Here is a 21537-nt window from a genome sequence, read left to right as displayed (position 1 = left end):
AATGTTCCAAAGAGGCGGTTGAGATGGACTTCCATAGAGAAGTTTTTCTGTGAAGACACCTCTGTCTTCAAACTGGAGGAGTGCTGCTCCACCTTCAGCTCCTTTTGCAGGAAGTTTGACGTACGTGGCCTAACAGGTGAGACTGATGCCATTACAATGTATAGGCTGTGGTGGCTGTTACGGCCCCTTTCAACTTGGCTCGCACACCAAAGGGCTACAACATAATAAAAGGACACAGTCAGGTCTCACACTTGTTTGGAGGTTTTTTAAATACATAGTGTTTTAAGTTTTATACACCACGAAATGCTGAATATTGTAGCAAACACAAGTAATAGTGAAACAAAACTGAAACCTAACTGAAGTCCAAAACAAAGTAAAGTGATGGGCTGGTCAAACTCAAAAGTGGGGAGTCTGGTGAGCCAGGCACTATGTGCCCGTCGTCTCACCAGACTCCCATAGACTACCTGAACATCAAAACAAACTAAACTAACAAGTAAAGGAAAAACGCCAAACAATACTTACAACTAAGCCCATCATAACTGAAAACAGAGAAAGACTAAATAACTAAGGGCCCCTACACACTGCCCGACATTTGAAGTGGTTGGCGAGTAAACAGATCGCTAAGCACTTCACGAGTCTCTCTCTTGAAACCGCGCTATATATACCATTGTGGTTCTCGCACGATTGATTGGTGACAGGGGGACCACGATGCGATCAAGACCCGATACATAGCCTACATTTGTTTTTATTCCAATTCATTTTAACCAACGTCTCACGAAAACGCGCAAGGCTCCCGTGATATATGCGCGAGACCGAGACAGGACGCTAATGATTGACATTAAATATTTCTCTGTATGTGTCTCTCTCTCTCTCTCTCTATGAAACAAGCAGCCAGCTGCAATTCAGATGCAGTGTTGTTGCCATGTCCGCATATTATAACTTTGGCCTTGTTTTTCTGTAAAGTTGCTTGTCTAAATATTGGTAGTTGCGGGTAGCGTTTTTTGGGCTTAATTGTTTCTAAAGTGTAGTTGCTTATTTGGGCTTGTTTCCTATGTTGTTTAAACCAGTGGTTCTCAAACAACTTCTGAAAATGTAGACCCCCATGCAAGATTTGTGTGGATTTGAAAAATATTAAAAATGTATTTATTTTTTAAAATATTTTTCTTTGAAAATAGCCGATCTACAAGATCACAACGAGCTTGTAGATCGGCTATTTTCAAATATCCAATGTATTTATATATGGGTTTAAAGCAGTGGTAGTAAAAGTGAAAATAGCAGATCTACAAGACCCAAATATCAAACATGCTAGAAATCTAAAACTGGTCGGGAACGTCTCGCCGATCACACTTCATCGGGGTGGATCTTCTCGGAGTACCTTTCACACCGCGCGAGCAGCACCTCGGCGAGGAACGGCCGATCTTGCGTCAAATCGGTGGTTTTGTCGGAGAACACCAAAAAAGCTCCCCGACAGCGGGTCAAATATTGTACAGTATGTAGGGGTCTTAAGGGATCAAATCAACTGGTGTGTTCTGCTGGGGAGATCTTGAGCACTGGCAACAGCTCCTCTTTAGTCTCAGGCCTTAATCATACATGAGGAACAGCGGAGACCAGAACAATCACAGGTGAGCGACAGGTGAGTGTCTAGCCATAGACCAGGGCAGAAGAGCCAGCAAGGCAGGGTAGACACTAAACAGGACAAAGAAACATTAGTTAACAAATAATAGTAACATTGCTGTAGACTGAGGTGTGCATATGTGCAAGCACATAACAGTGGCATAAATGTTAGAGAAGTGCTTTTGTGGCCAAGTTCGTTTGTTCCCCCAGATCGGCAGGAATAATCTTGGTGGGCGGACGTGAACGACCAACCCCTCCCTCAATAATAATAATAGTATCCGAAATGAAGAAAACACACTGGCTGCTTTTAACTTCAAACTCCTCCCTTTCCTCTGTTGCAGGAGAATCGTGTGCGTGAGGCGGCAGAGCTCAGGCGCCAGCAGAGGGAGAGCTTTCCTAAGTCCATAAGATGTTGCTCCGCACGATCTGTAGCCAGTGAAGATTCACAGTCTTCCTTGGTAGCCTCCAGCTTGGAGACGGTCCTCCACAGCTTCCTCACATATCGGGAGGGAGCGGTCCGAAGCAGGAGACGTGCCCTTTCCCCGATCACAGGATCCCCTGCAGAGGTAGTAGGATCCTCCGCAGAGGTCCTCTCCCTGATGGACATGTCGACAGACGAACCAGAGGACTCAGGCAGAGGCCAGAAGCGAAGCCCTGAGAAGAAACAACCCAAGCTGCGAGGAGATGGGGTGGTAGAGTGGACTAAGCTAGTAAACGAGCAGGAAGCTGAGAAGATGCACAAGGTGAATCACAAGGTGGTCTGCGCCGCAGCCACAAAGACCTAGTAGACAGCCCAGGCCGAGTGGATGCTTCCCCTGTCATAATAGTACCTCTGAGCCCAGAAAAAGGAATTTGGTCTACCCCTGGACTATACTTATAATTTTTATTAAACTTTTAAAACCATAATGTGTGTTTTTCAGCACTGTAAATGTAAGTTTGTTGATTTGTTTTCAAAAACTAACGAATAGTGTCCCATGACTGATCTAGTTATTTACTATTGCCTTAAAAGGTCCATAATGTTATCTGCCCACACCATTGTAAAGAAAAACAAGCGACTGAATGTTATTGTGGATATCTGTAAAGTGAATTTTGATTAGAAAGAATTTAATTAATCTAGAATACATATCCAATCTAGCTAAATGTTAAAACGGCCAATCTGAACTCATTCAGTGCCATTGACGTCACCGACGTCACGTTTTTATAAGCCCAGGGTGCCAATGACGTCGCCGACGTCATAAAAGAATTATAAAAAAATCTAAATTATTATGTTTTTTGAAAAAAAATGTGCAGAACCCAAGAACCACATGATTTGAAGATTTGCTGCTCCATTCACTTCTTGTTTAACATCTTACTGTAAAAGGCTGTATCTCGCTTCCTAAGCACTTTTTTTTTTACAATATACGCCCAGCCCTGTGCAACTGGGTCTTGGACTTTCTTACCAACAGGCCACAGACAGTGAAGATCCACAACAACATCTCCTCTCCCATCACCGGCTCCCCGCAGGGATGTGTCCTGAGTCCCCTGCTGTATACCCTGCTGACATATGACTGTAAGGCCAGGTACCCAAACAATCATATTGTCAAGTTCGCGGACGACACAGCAGTGGTGGGACTAATCTCTGAAAACAACGAAGTGGAGTACAGGCGAGAGGTGGAACATCTGGAGCTTTGGTGTAGAGATAATAACCTCTGTATCAATGTAAAAAAAACTAAGGAGATGATCATGGACTTTAGGAAGAGTGGCCCCACCACCAGCCCTCTCTACATCGGTGGAGATGTTGTCGAGGTGGTCTCTAGCTTCAAGTACCTGGGAGTGCACATTGCCAACAACCTAACCTGGAAGCTCAACTCAGCCTCTCTAATAAAGAAGGCCCACCAGCGGATATATTTCCTGAGGAGATTGAAGCGGGCGGGGCTAGGTACCCCTGTCCTTACTTCCTTCTACGGGTGTGCGGTGGAGAGCATCCTTACATCCTGCATCACCGCATGGCACAGAAACTGCTCTGCTGCTGACAGAAAAGCTCTGCAGCGGGTGGTGAATCTGCTCAAAAAATAATCGGAAGCAGCCTACCTGCCATCAGTGACATTTATATCAGCAGGTGTAGGAATAAGGCTACTAGCATCATGGAAGATGCCACCCACCCTGCTCACGGTCTGTTTGACCTCCTCCCCTCGGGAAGGAGGTTGCGCAGCATTAAGGCCAGCACCACCAGGCTGAAAAACAGCTTTTTCCCCGAAGCTGTGCGAATCATTAACTCTCGCTCTTAGTGATCTGTAAAAACTACCTATGAACTCTGCACTATGAATTGAACCGTGACACATTAACTGTTTTTTTTTAATGCCGTTTTTAAATGCTGCTGTTTTTATATAGTTGTTGTAGTTTTAGCCTTTGTTGTGTTTAGGTGTCTTATTTATCTTATTTATTTACTCTGCCATGACCAGGACCTGAGTAACAAATTTCGTTCTGTATGGAATGACAATAAAGCTCCTTGACCTTGACCTTGATATATTTTTGGCTCTGGCACTCAGAGCCAAACTGCCAGAAATAAGTCAGGCACTGAATGAGTTAAGGATTTAAACTATATATCTTAAATTGAATTTTGACTAGGAGAAATTAGTTGTAGATATCTTCAAATACAAGCTCTACTATTATTATTGATATCATTCTTTATAGACGAATCCACAGACGCGCTGCCTGTAGGCAATCATAACTGCGGTGTCGCGTTGCGGAGCGGCAGCCGCTTGACACCGCAGTTATGCTTGCCTACAAGGCAGCGCGTCTGTGGATTCGTCTATACATGACTAGTGAGAATACGATTTTTACTAGAAGAAATGTATTGTTTTAGATTTAATTACAGATCAGAGGAGTGTGGTTCGATTAAATGTTAAAATGGCTTGCCAAGGGTTCCCAAACCTTTCAGGCCACGGCCCCCCAAAATAATCATATTTGATCTTAGGGAATTTAGGTAGACAATTGGTCTGCTACGTTCTTTATCCAACTAAAAATGGCGGTCAGACGGTGCATTTCTTGTTTTAAACTTAAACAGTACATTAAAATATGTATCTGAAAACATTGGAGGTGAGAAACAAGCAATGCAGTACACAAAAGTGCCGCAGCATTATTTGCTCCCCTCTCTCCCCCTCAGCTGCGCTCTGATCAGTGCAGTGTGTGAGTCCAGCGATCCCATAACTTGGAGGGAACGGGATCATCGGCTGACCCTGTGATTGGTTACATCAAAACACACCCTTATTTCCGAGCTAAACTTAGCAAAAACGTTAGCAATAAAGCCATTTCATGATGACTTTATTTCCGATTGGATAATCATATCATGATCCAGAGAATGGGAGATATTTTCGCGGAGCTAAAAAGAAACAAGAAAAACGTTTTTTTTTTTCAACACGGAGGGCACTTTCATGCTCAGAGGCCCCTGGGCACGTGCCCAAAGTTCCCATATGGTAGATCCGGCCCTGATCATCGCCCTCTACTGCACTAAGATCATCACAGCGCAAACTAATCTCAGTACCAACATTGTCCATTCCATCACCCAGACCAACTCAGTTGGTGAAATCCCTCTCAGTGTACTATCCATCTTCTCCACTTAAATCCACAACCTTCAATAACATCCTGGCTTCATGCCTCACCATCTTGATTGTTTCTTGTCCACGCAGATATTTTTTGTGAGCTATATTTGTATGTGACCAATATAGCTGATATTTTTCACGTTTTCAATAAAGAGCAGGGATGAAACCCACAACCTAAACTTTACCCACCTTTTCAAATGGCAAAGAAAGTTTACACAGCTTTTATATTTACATTAATGTGATAAAGTATTTTAGGTTGTATCAACCAAAGGGGCAGCCTACCGATGTTGTAATAGATATTGGCAAGGAAAAAGTTGTTAAATACAATAATATTTGTATTTAACACAAAACACCCACTATGGACCTTCTCAATTTGTACTGTGCAAAAGGGCTGGCAGGACCTCTAACAGTATAACAGGAGCTAGGGTGCTTTAAAGCATCAGCCTTACTCTAGTCACCTGCCATGTACCATCAACAACTAGTTGTTATAGACATTAAAACAATGTACATGGAAATGTGTCCAAAAAGAAAAATACCTGGGCCCTTCAAAAGAGACCATAATCTTTTTTGAGGTGCCCAGGTATTTTTCTTTTTATATTCTATTTGTAATTTGAGCACCGAGCCCTTGTACCCTGTGTGCTATACAAATAAACTTGCCTTGCCTTACCCCTCCATCTCTTCAGACTGTACAAAACTAATGCTAACGCTAAAACTCAGGTTGTTGACAGAGATGATGGTGAAGAAGTAGAGTAGATTAGATTTCTGTGTCAACAGATAATTACTACTACCCACAGCCTGCAGCAGGAACACACAAGCCCCACATAATATGTTAGTCAAATGAACACAGGTGATGGGGGGGGGGGAAATATCAAGATCTTCACAACAAATTGTATCCTTAAAAGGCCCAGGTGGCTTTGTGTCCTTATTTCTTTACAGGTCCCAATTCTTGTAATCTTTTGATTAAAGTGTGTAAGTTACACGGATGTACAGCTGAACTGACCGGTACCAGGACTGACTGACCAGTCCTCCATGATTTCCTGATACAAGTCCAACTCCGAATGTGTCCTAAAGCACAAGTCAGACGAGTGCAGAGAAAATGAAATAAAATAAAATAACAATGTTGCTGTCTCCTGTCTCTGTACTGTGGGCATTCCACATGGTGCTGCATGTCCAAGGAGGATAAAAGCTGGAGCACAGGGTTAATGAGGTGATCTCATCCTTCACCTATCATGCTCGTCTCAGAGCTATGGAGTACATGGCCAACGTCTTCCAACTCCTGCATCAGCTCGGAGAATGATGGTCTCCGGTATGCCTCCATCTGGAAAACATGACACCACTTTTAATAAGTAAGATAAACAGGCATAGGTTGATGAGGTGGAGGAGAAGTGTGACTCTGGTTGGTATAACGGTAGAATATTGAGCATATTTAAAAGTTCAGATGGATTCAAGAGTTTCAGACACTAGGCCCAACTAGTATACTTCAACCAAAATTGGATTTGGCATCTTCGCACAGGCAAAAATGGCGGGTTAGCGACCAAAACCACCAAAGATGGCTTCAATTGCCTTAAAGGGCAAGACCACTTGGTAGAGGTTTGGGTTGTGTAGTTACCTTGCCATGATGTAACTCCAAAGGTGGACAAGAAATCAAAAATAATTGCTCCATTGATTAGAAATTGATAATTCAAAATATGCTCCTCGTTGACTTACATTGTACGGTAAAACAGTCACTCTTTTCGCACGTAAACAAACGCAAACAAAGTTGATTCCAAACCCAATACTGTCTTTATTTTTTATAAAAATGTCAAGATACGGATCCGTGGATCCAGTCTGGGTTTTCTTCTTAAGAAAAATAGCTAAATCAACAGGAAGTTAACAGTTTGATTTAAAAAAAAAAACAGTACTGGGTTTGGTGATGTTCTATATTGTCTGAATCAACTTTGTTTGCGTTTGTTTACGTGCTAAAGTAGTGAATTTGAGAGCTGTTTTACAGTACAAGGTAAATCAATGAGGAGCATATATACTGTAACACTGCTATAGTTCACCTGACAGCAGGTGGCAGAAATGTCAAGCACACGTTGTGGACAACCTGGAACCATCTCACTGAAGGCCTTCACATCAAGTCCGAAGTCCTGACACACACACACACACACACACACACACACACACACACACACACACACACACACACACACACACACACACACACACACACACACACACACACACACACACACACACACACACACACACACACACACACACACACACACACACACACACACACACACACACACACGATTATTTTATTGTTACTATATTCTACTATCAAATTCAGACAACTCTGTCTAGTATCCACCTGTCTGCATCAATTGCTCTCCTCCAAGGGCCAATCAATCAATCTCAAATTGTACATGGCCATTGATCATAGCAGGCAAGGACTGGTGATGACGTAGATTTTTCCCATCGTTCCCTACCATAATTAATGACTCTGTGTGTATGTATAGTATGTGTGAGAGAGAGAGAGAGAGAGAGAAAGAGAAATGTTCATTTTTCAGGAAATTAGAAAAACAAAACAAAAAGTGGAGTTAGGTTTTGTTCATCATTGATAAGAACAGCTGAATGGACCTCCAAGCTCACAATGAGGTTGGAGGTCAAAAGGGGGTGGAGACTGGAGTCAGCAAAACCAGCTAACTCCACCCCCCTTTGGTGGACTTAGCTGGTTTAGCAGACACGTTCCTATAATACCGGTGTCTTTCAGGAGATATGAATGGTTGATTTTACCCTTGTCCTGAGTAGGACATCAGGATCTGCAGGGACTCGTGCCAGGATCTCACACAGCACAATTCCAAAAGAGAAGACATCCACCTGGGGGGAGAAAAACATTATATTTAGACACCAGAGGTGGAAAGTAACTAAGTACATTTAATCAAGTACAGTACTATTTTGAGGTACTTCTATAAGCATGTTTTAATGCGCATGCACTCAAGTATTTAAATGTTTCAATATCTACACTTCTACTCCCCTACATCTCAGAGGCAAATATTGTACTCTTTACTCCATGACAATTATTTGAAAACATTTGTTACAAGTTACATACATTAACCACTTAAGCCCATCTATTTGGAGATAACCGATCCACAAGCTCACAATGTATTGCATCATGATGCGTATTTGAAATGGTTTGAATCTTTTTTTTTTAATTTGTGATGACTTTTATCTTGGAACGGTAAGTACATTTTGAGGCCAATACTTTTCCACTTTTACTCAAGTAAATGTTTGAGTACATCTTTTACTTGTAATAAAGCATTTTTTTATTGTGCGATTGCAACTCTTACTTTAAGGATGACTTCACCCATTTTCAACCTATCTTCATATAATTGGTCCTCACTAATGCTCATAATATAGTACCATTTTTGTCTGCTCGATCTCAGAGGAGGAATGTGGACAGTATCCTTTTAGCCTAATGTCTGACTGTACCTCGTGGTGTTTACATTTCTGACTAATAAAGTATTCAAAAGAAACCCGCCTACCAGCAACACATAGCTATACCTTGCAATTGTAGGGTTCTCCACGGATCATCTCAGGAGCCATCCAGTATGTTGATCCCACCAGTGACATCTTCCTGTTGTTGCCATTTGGAAGCTCAAATGCCACCTCCCTGGAAAGGCCAAAGTCTGCCACAACTGCCTCCCTGCCCCACGACATTTCTCTGATCAGACAGTTCTGAAAACCAATAAATCACTGCATTAATCAACGAATCAATTTCAATGACCATTTGATGTTTTAGAAAAAAACAAAACAACAATGTTGCAAAATTATTTTCCCAAAACAACAAGTCCCAACAACATTTCACTGCTTGTACTTGTATAAGTTAGTGACAAATAAAACCTTCTCCATTTCTTGAAAGATGAAGAAGTATGTAGACTGTGGTGGACTGTATTGAAAGAATTTGAACCGTTTCATTTTTAAAAGCTTATAATAAATATGCTACTGATACTGTCGAGCTGAGTTTACCCACCATGCTGTGCTGAAAGAAAATACCTTGGTTGTGTGGTCATTAAGTGTTTCAAATATAAAAAAGACAGATGTCAATACCAAATTATTTGCCTAGACATTAATATTGTAATTATTATTACAACATTTACGCAAGCGCTTTATATGCAGGACAGGTACATGTGTTCAGAGACCTTTACTACATTGGGGAAGACGTACAGGGACCTGTAGTGCCCCCCAGAGGACATAAGCTGTAAAAGCTGAGCTGGTGAGCAGCATTAAAGGGCAAGACCACTTTAGTTGAGGTTTGGGTTGCCATGATGTAACTCGAAAGGTGGACAAGAAATAAAAAATAATTGCTCCATTGATTAGAAATTGATGATTCAAAATATGCTCCTCATTGACATACATTGTACGGTGAAACAGCTCACTTTTTTAGCACATAAACAAACGAAAACAAAGTTGATTCGGACAATATAGAAACCTAGTACCGTTTGTTTCTTAAATAAAAATGTTAACATCCGCTTGATTTACTTTTTTTATTAGGAAGAAAACCCCGACTGGATCTGCGGATCCGGATCTTCAAATAGTAAAATCAACAGGAAGTTAACATTTTTATTAAAATAATAAACAGTACTGGGTTTGAAAGAGTGACTTTGAGAGCTGTTTTACCGTACAATGTAAGTCAATGAGGAGCATTATTTTTGAGCGGTGCAACCGCTCCTATAAGAGGGTTTAGGACCCATCCGTGGTGAAAGTTTTTCTTTCCGTCGTGAAAATGTGTCTTTCGCTGTGACGCCATGCTGTGGAAAACACGCCCATAGGCTAAGCTTTGCAGGACGTGCTGTGATTGGCTAGCGAGACACATGATGAAATTAACTTCAAACTTCGCAGACGCGCTGTGATTGGCTAGCGAGACGCATGATGAAATTAATAATAATGTAAAAAATGTAAGCACGTCACTTCGCAGGACGTGCTGTGATTGGCTACCGAGATGCATGATGAAATTAATAACTCATAAATAGCACCGCTCACTTCACACTGGGTGTGATGTTTTATTTCTAGTCCACCTTTGGAGTTTCATCATGGCAAGGTAACTCCACAACCCAAAAGTGGTCTTGCCCTTTAATTGTTTTTTTTCCTGCCCTTTAGATTGTTTGTGATAGTGATTAAAATGATATACCGCACACAAATTTACAAACAAGACAAGAGTAGAATGATTAGGGATAAATTGGATGCATGTCTCAAAAAATCAAATAAAATCAAGAATACATTTATTGTAGATTGTATGAAGGAAATATTAAACATTTTAGCTTTAGCCTGTATAAAGCCTACACATTTTTTTCACCAGTTTTGATTCAACTATGTCAATCAATCATATGTATAGCGCATAGTACTCAAACGACCCCAGCCCTTTCCATTTAAAATCTATGTCTCACAGTTTGTGTCTTAATGTGTTCTATGTAAGCAACGGTAAATGTCAAATTCCTTATGTAAACTTCCATGACCAATAAAGGGTTTTTGACTCCAATATATAACTGCAAAAAAGGCAAGCCTCTTCACTGCAAAAGAAGTGGCACATCCAACAGTGCCATATCATGTGATTGTATTGTTGTACTCCTGAATGGCTGTACTGTGGAAATGCTGGCAATGGCGTGAAATCAACACAAGAGGACAGTATTAAATATCCAATGATCTTATTCTGTATATAAAACCCACCAGTGACGAGTTGTGGTATCAGAACTTTAAGGGAAGAAATCTAACATCTACAGATAATTCTTTTTCTACAAACTAGCTATTTACAGTATTCACTGAGGTGTTGCGGGCAAATCTGTGTGTGTGTGTGCGTGCATGCACGCATGTGTGTGTGCGTGCATGTAACATACTTGTCTATTGTATGTTTTATAAGCAACTCTTGTGGATGTAGGGTCCATCTTTGAGCAAGACACTACAGAATCCCATGGATTTACATGCAGTATATTGTGAAAACTAGAAAATATGCCGTGTTGTGACTGTTGTCTAGTGGTGTTCCTTCTAATGGAAATCCCCAGACAACATCACCAGACATCATATCACCTCCACGTAACCTGGATTATTTAGATTTTCAAATCCTGTTTTGAAACATTTATGCATATGTGTTAGAAGTGATGGGTTTTTTGTGTGAAACTAAACATTCAGAAAAAAACTAAACGTAAATGTTCAATATCCCATATCAGCCACAAATAAAGACATACCATGTTTTCTATATACATAAATAAATACATACAGATTGTGTTATCACAAGGGAAGTGAACACAAATATTCAGTTAACAGTTAAATGTATTTCAAGTTATCATTCAAAATGTGTTCCACCAAAAAAAAATGCTGTGTGTTCTCTTTCAGTAAAACAGTAACCCTAACATAGTTCTTTGTGAAAAAGGCTTTTGGAAACAAGGTATGGCCATTAAGCTACTTAAGTGACTTAAGTGAGCACAATCGTGAGGTTCGGTCAGTTGTTAGTGGCATCCACGGCGTGCTCTCTGGAATCTGCCTCGCTTTGCAAAAACAAGCTTTAGCCAAACTAAAGGAGCATGGATAAATAGGCAATTATGTTTCAAAGAGGTTTTACTGTTTCATGAAGTTGTAGAGTGCAACAAATGAGAGGTAATGAAAACCCCCACAGCTTAGTGTTGGCTCTGTGTCAATGTGGGTGCATGCAACTTGCAATGTCTGTATCCGTGTGTGTGTGTGTGTGTGTGTGTGTGTGTGTGTGTGTGTGTGTGTGTGTTATTTTTTTTATTTGACCTCAATTTAACCAGGCAAGGCAAGAGTAAGAACAAATGCTTATTTACAACTGCAGCCTGGCAGAAGGCAAGGCCTCTTGAGGGAGAGGGGAAAGGGGCTCAAATAAATCAACAACCATGTCAAAACAATACCATTACTAACAACTTATTATTTAACACCTAAAGGCGCTTTACTAAATTGCTGCCACATGTCCCAGAACCTCTGGTATTCATTCTTGACCCCCCCCCCCCCCCCCCCATCTAAGAAGTATCTTATGACCCCTATAATGCCACCGTCACAGAAATGCTTTCTCAGGGTGGAGGGACAACGTCTGGTCTCTGCTCTATACTCCATATAAAGTGTTTTGAGACAACTTGTTGTGATTCGGCACTATGATAACATTTAATTGAACTATAAAACATAAACATTTAGCTAGATTCCTGTCAGTGTTGCACAGTGCACACAGTATATCCCTTTGGGTTAGTTCATGTCAAATACCAATCGTTCCATTTGATTATGATCACAGAGACGTGAGGATTAGCCAACATATCATTGACCCTGGTTGACTTATCTAAAAGGTTCATCTGGGTTTCTTAGTAGAATAATTTAACGGAATGCATGAGTGCATGCAGCATATGCATGTGCCAAATGCTTTGCACTCAAAACAATGACAAAAGACAACAAAGAAGCTTTTAAATTGTTTTTCCCATGGCACCGGCTAGCAAGCCATGGGCATACAATGTGAAATCCAAGACAAAGCACAACACCACATGTGCAAATCGGCGAGGCACAAGGGAAGTGAGGCCATGGACTTCAAGGTATTAGTGCTTGTTTTTATGAGGGGTAAATGACATGGGTACAGACGTTTCAACCTATGGCCATCATCAGTCACGTTTTGTTTTATAGAGTAGACTCATCAAATTCAAAATGCACACCAGGGATGCTTGCATGGTTCAGTAATGTGTGTTTGCCACAAAGGAACTTGTGAAAGACCTGAAACAGACTGTACCCTGGAGTTCAGGTCCCTATGGTAGATGTTCTTGTAGTGCAGGTAGGTCATTCCTCTGCAGATGTCGCAGGCCAGGTCGTTCTTCTCTCTCCAAGACAGATCCACATCCTTTTTGGCCAGCAGTTCTCCAAGGGTTCCTCCAGTAACATACTTTACACACAAAAATAAATGTGTTTATTACTTTGCAGATGTTCCAGGGCTTCTGTTTAAACCACTTTAACTGTACGTTACTGTATGGTACCTGTGAGGTGAATATGCTGCATTTAGTTTAGTATGAAGTCTCAGGGCGAATTTAACCCTAACGTAAGCTGTGAATGAATGAACGAACACACACACAGCTCACCTCCAAAACCGGATATAGCTTCTGATCCTTCTCACATATTCCAAGATATCTACAGTATTGTAGAAACCAGAAAGTCAAAATGACATCAGTTTTATTTATTTATTTATTAGTTTTAATTAGATCGCTAATACATTTTATTGAAATAAATGATAATTTCAGACTTACAATTTGGATAACAGTGATTTTATAGTTAAGTTCGGAAACACCTACGTACCTGACAATGTTGAGGTGGGAGAGCTTCTGAAGCAGACTGATTTCTCGTACGATACTTTCTTGCTCTACCTCATTTTTATAGACCTTCACCACTTTAACTTTGTGCGTAGCACTGTGAGTTATCTGAAAAGCAGGTGAAGACATTAATTTTCAATATTATAGAAAGAGCGTGACTATTTTAAGGTTGTGGTACAGTACTACTGACCACTTCCACATTAGACTGCCACTATTATGACAATTTTCTCGAGTCATCTTTAAAGCCTCCAATGTGAATTCATTTAAATATTTACTTTAAGAAAGTGAGAAATAAAATGGCAGCACTACAGCAATGTTGATGGTTTAGAGTACATTGCTAAATTTTGTGTGACTGAGGTGATTATACTTTACTACATCTTTTTGTCCCTCGGATTTAGATCAGCTCCGTAAATACACCATGTTATCAGTAAGAGCATCTTTTTTGGCATGGGCTGTGGGAAATTTTACTCTAAATGTCACGCTCAGTGCTTGCATCTAAACACAGCCCTTTCACAACAGGTATCTTTCTGAGATAATCTGTGATGCCTATCTTTAACAGAAGGCCCGTAACAGTGTTCAAGTTCCTCTGCGAACATGCTAAACAATGGCAGGAAATAAACAAAACATCCATTGCATTGGCATGACACTGTGGTTTGGCCTCAAAGGAAAAATACTTGAGCTATTGACGTATACGTAGTCATCACAGCTTAGGTGACAAAGAAAACAATAATTGGCTCCAAAAACAACAAGCAACATTTCTAGCTGCCAGCCTAGTGTACAGTACTGTATCGCACACCATGGAGCTTCTCTCTCCCATGCATTTGTGTGTGTGTGTGTGTGCGAGCGTGGACTGAAGTCACAGGAGTCCAGACAAACCCCTATTTAGAGTGCATTTATCTGGGCATAGTCTGAAGGGATGAAACATGTAGCTTCAACCACACATTCATGGTTACACTACTATAGTGACAAATTGTGCAAAATATAGCTTCAATGCAAAACATACTGTAGGTTCATCTCTGATGTTTGCCAAACATTTTGTCTACTTGAGGCCTGATTTGCAAACCGTGACTATTGCTGTTTGGGCAATGTCTGCGGTAGAATGACACAAGGAAGGTAAAGACACAGAGGCTATAATGATTGAGTCTATAAAGAAAATTAGTTTTGCTTTTCTCAAATATCACCTCAGGCAGACAGGCACACACACAGGCACACAACCTCCCAATTATTCCCACTTGATGTCCATTGTTGCATTAAGTGTTACCATGCAAAAACTAATTCCAGGCTGCCAAGGTTTTTTTAAACTTAGTTTACACACCATGTGACACCAACAGAAGTACCTTATACACATCAGCAAAGAATCCCGACCCGATCAACTCGGCACTGTAATCCTCCCACTTTTCCAGCTTTGGGACCACAACCTGTACTCTTTTACAGCTGTCCACCTGGCAAGGAAAGGGGAAGATTGCTTTACAAATGAATCTCATCAATTACACATAATCGATCAGCACAGTAATCCACTGACCTGGCCATAGTCTGGAGAGGTAGACTTTAGGATGGCATTGCAGGACACTGGGGTCGCACTCACCTGAGACATGGCATCCGATTTGTCTGGGAATTCTGAAATAGATCACAACAAGGTTAAGACAAACTTGGTGTGGATTCATCACTGAGCCGCAGCACCTTACCATCTGTCAATTACATAAGGCATACACAAGGTAGCCTATTAATGGAATTGGATGACTTAACTAATGCCAGGCCTATTTTCACAATTGACCAGTAAAAGGGGGTGCAGGTCAGGGATTACAGGATCCAAATAAGATAAAACTAGAAAAAGTCCTTGGAGCACAGGTCTCCGCCAGGTCAGGTAGGTTATTGTGGCCCCCTGGTGGCACTATAATAGGCCAAAGGTTTTTCCTTGACCTCTAGAGTGCGCTTACAAAGTTTTACACAGATCGGTGCAGTTATGGGTAAAAACACGAATCGGCCTGTTATAGCGCCACCATGAGGCTGATTTGAATTTTTTCAAGTGGCATTTCTTCCTCGGCATAGGGGAAATATGCATGCAAAATTGCAAGGAAACTGAATGCTGTGTTCATGATTTGAGGCATTTTGTTCAAAACGGAGCACTCCTGCAAACTTTGGAAGCCATTTTTAGCCAATCAGGATGGAATATGAAAAATCCGAAAGACCCGTTTTGTTTAATGACTACAGAGATATTGTGTACAAAATCTGTATGAGTACTGTCAAAAAATATGTTTTGCACAAATCGGCCTCCTGGTGGCGCTATAAAAGGCCCATGTGAAAAATTTGGGGCAGAGGTTCTGCTGTGGCATCCAGGGAGTGTGTGTGCACAGTTTCACTGCGAGCAAGCCAACGGTGCCGGAGATTAGCTGTCCACAGACAGAATGACGGACACACGGACGGACGGACGGACGGACGGACGGACGGATGGACGGACGGACAGGGGGCAAAACATACTCTCTCGCCATGCCTTTCGGCCTGGCGGAGACAATAAACTGAGAAAGAGAGAGAGAGAGATGCCCTACATCTGTGGCAAGACAACAATTGGCAATGGGTTGTTTGATAAAGGTCACTAATGTCCTCATACATACTGTGACACCGGATGCAGGCTAGTGTTGACCTGAATGGTAGCCCTCCCTAAGTGCACAAGTATTGCATGACACGCACGGACAGGTCGTACGCACGCACGCATAATCTCACCACCGCACGCCTTGGCCAATTCTCTCAAAACTGACACAAAATGTTTGGATCGAGGGGCAAGAGATACATGAACAACTGCTAAGCCCCTAAACCTTCAAAACTATATCCTTCTCTTCAGCTATAAGATAAAGCATGTCCTCAAACATTTTAGACAGAATGATGACATGATAAATGCTTCAGAATAGATTCTACAGATACTAGTGTACAGTGAAGGGTGCACAGTAAAATCCTCAGGGTTAATTCATCCATTTGTACTGTAATTTACGTACGTACTTTGTGTACAAATGTAACCAAATTAACCTGTAAGGAAATTTGTACACTGTCAGAATTAATTTAACAAATCATTATTTGTTCAAATTAAGTGACCAGTAAGGCAAAGGCCCACCACACTGAACCCATTGAGAACCACAAATGAAATTAGGAAAGCCTTTGACAATGAGTGAAGATGGAAGAGAAATAGTCAACTGCAACACACATTTTGCAATCCAACGATTTCCAGAGCACATAACTGAAATAATGCACTTTAAAATGGCTAACGGACAGTAGAGACAGTAGCCTAGGTGTCTGTCTTTTTCCTGACACCCCTTCATCAGAAGTTTATAAAATGTTACTTTATAAAAATGTGAGGTGATTTTCAGACAATACAAACAGACTTGTAATTTAGGTGAAAGTATCCCCTATAGTATGACTCTTTTAGGCAGATCATGTTTTTACATGTGAAAGACAGCCTACATTTGACTTGAAGAATATATTACATGAATCGCAACGCACGGACACAGATACCCTCGGCCTTGCACAAATCTCACATTTTCTATAAGGAAGATGAAGTCGCTATTGTAATTGCAGATACAATACGCACACAAATGCCACAGTTGCGCACACACCTCTCAAAAACCTCATCTGGCCACTAAGTTTGCATGTTTTATGGGTTTTATGGCTGTTGTCATTTTGCATGTTTATGGCTACATATTAGGCATAAGACTATTATCGAGTACATTTGCATGTTTGTGGTTGTTTGCAGGTTTGGTTACGTATCACTGGCATGCAACTATTATTAAGTAAGTTGCATGTTTATGGTTTATACATATTACTGGCATGAGACTGTTGGGAAACCAATCTGTGCAGATTCCTCCTTCTCCTCCTCCTTCCTCATTCTCACCCACTGAAGCTCTCCCGGCATGCAGGAGAGTGGGCAGAGAGGCCGGCTCTACATCATAGCAAGAAACACAGAGTGTTTGTGTGCAATTATATTTCACACGAACGCACGGACGGTCGGACACACGCGAGCTTGTGCACGCACACACAGCTCTACTTGGACATCATGATGTGATATAGAAGCACATGAAAGCATGCTTTATAGATCATAGATGAATTTCACAGGACAGCAAATGAGCACCCATCAACAAACACTGACCACGGTCTGGGGAACCAACTGTGGTACATCAATAAATCAAGCAAGAAGGGAAAGAGTCTGGTGATGCAAGTGGGACAACAGTAATATACCCTCCAGGAATGTATCCAGGCAGAGGATGCTAAAGAACCACACAGATGGATGAAAGGAAGGGCGGTTAACTACAGGAAGCTTGGGTTAAAGGAGTAGTTCACCCAACAAATTGCTTATTTCCTATCAATTACACACCCCATGAAGCATTGAATTCATGGAGATTATTTTGTTTTTGTCGCATTCCTAAGCCAATCATTTGATGACAGTCGGTATCTCCGGTAGGAGACTCAAAGAAAGGCTCTTTGAGTCTCCTACCGGATACTTTAGCATCTTTTTTCCACCGGTCATCAAATTATTGGCTTAGGAATGTGACAAAAACCAAAAAATCTCCATGAATTCAATTGCTTCATGGGGTGTGTACTCGATCGAAAATACGATTTTGGGGTGGTGAACTACTCCTTTAAGCTTTGTGCCTACAAACCACTAGTGAGCAATTGCAGACTGTGCTCACAAATAGCCAACATATTATTTTATACTTTCTCAGTTCTGTATAGCAGCATGCTACAGACTTGACATAATTGATCACTTGCCTGGCCACAGTGATACCTACAGTATGTATCATATGTGTCATTCACTGTGAACATAAACAACTAAGTGCCACATACAACTATCATCTTCATCTTACTGTGCATCATTCTGCATATAGTTATTTAGTCAGTTAACTTATTTCACAGCTGCTGTATAAAAAAAAAGAAGTTAATTTGATGCAAATAATACTGATATTTTCAAGCCATATTCTGGCAAAAAGGTCTCTTCATCAAACATACATAGCCTACAACTACACTCTCTCGCTTCTTACCCAAATGACATTGGGGCATTGAGCTTCCTTCTACAACACAAATTATTTTAGCACCAATAATGTTGTTTAATGTAATTTTTCTTTAGCCAAATGTTCCTACTAGCACATTGCATTTACTGCAAATACTCAGCAAGCTGGATATGCACAATGCTTGATTTACTATTGATGTACTATTGCTCATGCACTTCTGTAAGTTATGTCAAAATCATAATCAGAAATAATTTATATTTGTTAAATTATATATTTTTTATTACTAGGTATGTTACTTTGCAAACAAGGAATTGATGATGCATTGCACTGAATGGCTGCAGTATTGGGACAAATATACACATTAAATATTCTATATATGACATATTTGATCTATTTATATACAAGGCAAATATAGACAGTATAACTGTTAGTTATTGAACTTATTTAAAGTCTAGCTCTACATCCACATAGCATATAGCCTACTGTAGGCTACATTCATATAGATTATTGTATCATACATTGTAGTATGGGGTATCACTGTCATCTATCAATCTTCAAGCAAAAATAACCTGTTAACATTGTATGTTATACAGTTTGCTGCTTCACACAGATAGTGCATGGTGGTATCAGCCCAGGGAAAAGCTAAATCTAGGACTGCCAGTTTGCCACCAAACCACTCCATCCTGCAAACTGAATATGTATAGGTCAGGGGATCTTAGTATAATCTGAGCGTCAATTGGAATTGATGTAAAAATACATCTATTTTTCAGATTCTCGTTTCAGAACCAAAATCTAAAAATTGGTTCATTTTTCCACATCAGAATAGATTTTTTTTTTTTTTTTTTAACATAAATTCCAATTGACGCTCAGATTATACTAGATCCCCTGACCCGTAAAGCCTGTTGTCCAGGTATCAAGAATAAGCGCACCTCATCACCTCACTTCTTCCACAAAACTGTCATTACAGGCCCTAAAACTCTCCCCCTGCAGCTGCAAACTACGACTCATTATCATCCTCCACTTGCATTTAGTTGATGGAGAAGTTGCACTAATAAAACCTAATGTGAGCATTAGTAGGCTACACTTAGCAACAGTGTGGAAACAACGCGCGTGTTGACAAAAATAAATCAATAAAAAGATGAAACACTTACTCAAGCCTTCAGGTTGATAACTTGAACTGCAGATTCTGAAACAATTCGGCCGCTTCAACCAATTGAACGTCATGGTACCACTCCCCCTAATCAGCACTGTCTGTGCTGCTGAACTTGCCTGATGCACAGCACAGGCTACAGTGAGACAATACAATGATTTGTAGTCATTTATTGTCACACGTCGCGCTCATGTGGGGGTGAAATGTTTTCACACATGATTTTTAAAATGGTTCATTAAGATCTAATCATAAGTGACTTATGATTAGATCTTAATGAACCATTTTGAAAATAAGTCTCAGATCCATGAACGAACCTTGCAGCAGTAAGACAAAGCAATTTTTATAATTTTAGGAACAACCTTTGCTTTGGGTGAAAAATAGGAAACAAAGATAGGTAGTTTAGTTTAGTAGTTGTTAGATTTATATGAGTGAATCATATATATATATATAGTTTTAGGCAGTGCTGTAAGACAACTGCACTGTGACCCCTCTCATATGAGAATAGACAATTAATTAAATATAAAGAAGTGCAATGAACGTAGCTAATTAATATACTACTATCAATATGTATGCAAGGTGTATATTGTAAACATCTCAAAATCATTAAAAGAATCCGGATGTCCATTAAAGGACGACTTAACCCATCTTCATATAATTGATCCTCACTAATGCTCATCATGATAAAAAAAAATGGTACAATCTCTTTCTACTCGGTGGAGGGCTGTGGACACTTCAGAAACCCGCCTACCAGTGACATCATCATTTGGCAGTTTTTTTGTTTTGTTTTTTTAATGGGTTTTATGTTTTTTTTTACGCGAGAACAATGGCTTCCATTATAGCATGCTAACTTTCCAGGAATAGTTCAACGCCTGCCTGTTTCTATTAGCTTGGATTCCCCATCTATGATGTCAATGGTAGTGGTAGGTTTCTGAGCTGTACACAGACCTCAGAGTCTGAGACACAGACGACGGGGTAGACACAATCGTTACCATATTATTGTGAGCATTAGTGAGGACCAATGATATGAAGATAGGTTGAAAATGGGATAAGTCGTTCTTTAGGACCTACCAGAGATTATAGTGAGTAAAGCTATCCATGTGCTTCAGCACACTCTAGTGGACATTCTCTGCAATTGCAATAAACCCATTTAATATCTACAAATCAGTCAAGAAACATTACAGAAAGGCAATTGTATTTTATTCAAATGACGAAAACAGGTATATCATGTATAGAATGATTAATTTGAATTTTAAGGATCCATTATTAGGACATCATGCGCAGACAATGTATTGGTATCTGTTCAATAAGTTGGCATGCACTTGGGAAAAGATGCACCAAAGCTCTCACTAAAGTGATTGATTTTACAGAACATTAAGTTATTTGAACAATAAAGGTAATGATAGTCATGACCCTCTGGTGAGAATGGGCAGACTCTGATTAAACAAGCAAAATATGTAATATTTGAATGTGTAAAATACAGTTATTACTGTACAGCTTTATATAGATTGCTTTCTCAACGTGCAGTCAAATCCGACCTGTCCTTTGATTCATAGATCAATATTGGCCAACAGCAAGGCCTTGCTTTTCACACATATTGGGAGATCCCAATGAAATCCCAGTGTGAAAGATTCCATTTGTCATTTTTAGTTTTGCACAAGTTTGTGGAAAGGTCAAACTGAGGTAGCCATTTACAGTATGCCACAAATCAGTGCATTTCTGCAATTTACCATTTGGTATAAACACTCAGGGGACATTTCTCCAAAATCCCAACCGTGTGATCCTAATCTTTAAAACTGACAAGCTAAGAGATTTTCAAACAAAATGCAAACATGATGCGAACCTCTTCAGGTAACAATAACATA

At 40.4% G+C, this 21537-nt stretch overlaps 1 protein-coding gene across 3 annotated transcripts; it reads right to left on the bottom strand.

Moving 5' to 3' along the window:
• Nucleotides 1-250: 250 nt before the first annotated feature.
• On the bottom strand, nt 251-19798 carry LOC308077777 (dual specificity testis-specific protein kinase 2). Of its 3 annotated transcripts, none has more exons than XM_080418699.1 (11): nt 19677-19798; nt 15054-15148; nt 14869-14973; nt 13518-13639; nt 13304-13352; nt 12961-13110; nt 8745-8918; nt 7977-8060; nt 7238-7324; nt 6420-6513; nt 251-1686 (listed from the first exon to the last, which is right to left on the bottom strand). In XM_080418699.1, the coding sequence occupies exons 1-11, from the start codon at nt 19747-19749 to the stop codon at nt 1574-1576; spliced, it is 1146 nt and encodes a 381-aa protein (XP_080274825.1). In that variant the 5' UTR covers nt 19750-19798; the 3' UTR covers nt 251-1573. The 3 variants fall into 3 exon arrangements, 2 of the variants coding, with proteins under 2 accessions (XP_080274825.1, XP_080274826.1); XM_080418700.1 differs by having other exon boundaries at nt 15117-15148; XR_013932446.1 differs by lacking the exon at nt 251-1686 and adding an exon at nt 1789-4748 and having other exon boundaries at nt 5169-6513.
• Between the last annotated feature and the right edge of the window lie 1739 nt (nt 19799-21537).

This window comes from Gymnoscopelus braueri, assembly GCF_963280865.1.
Source record: "Gymnoscopelus braueri genome assembly, chromosome: 22".
Taxonomy (NCBI): domain Eukaryota; kingdom Metazoa; phylum Chordata; class Actinopteri; order Myctophiformes; family Myctophidae; genus Gymnoscopelus; species Gymnoscopelus braueri.
This window is presented reverse-complemented; position numbering and strand designations above follow the sequence as displayed.

Bases quoted from the DNA above. Each gene is read 5' to 3' on its own strand.
- LOC308077777 (XM_080418699.1), bottom strand. From the start codon at position 19,749: ATGACGTTCAATTGGTTGAAGCGGCCGAATTGTTTCAGAATCTGCAGT. The intron at 15,149-19,676 runs GTAAGTGTTTCA...GATCTATTTCAG, and splicing joins TTATCAACCTGAAGGCTTGA to AATTCCCAGACAAATCGGAT. The intron at 8,919-12,960 runs GTACAGTCTGTT...ATTGGTTTTCAG, and splicing joins ATAGGGACCTGAACTCCAGG to AACTGTCTGATCAGAGAAAT.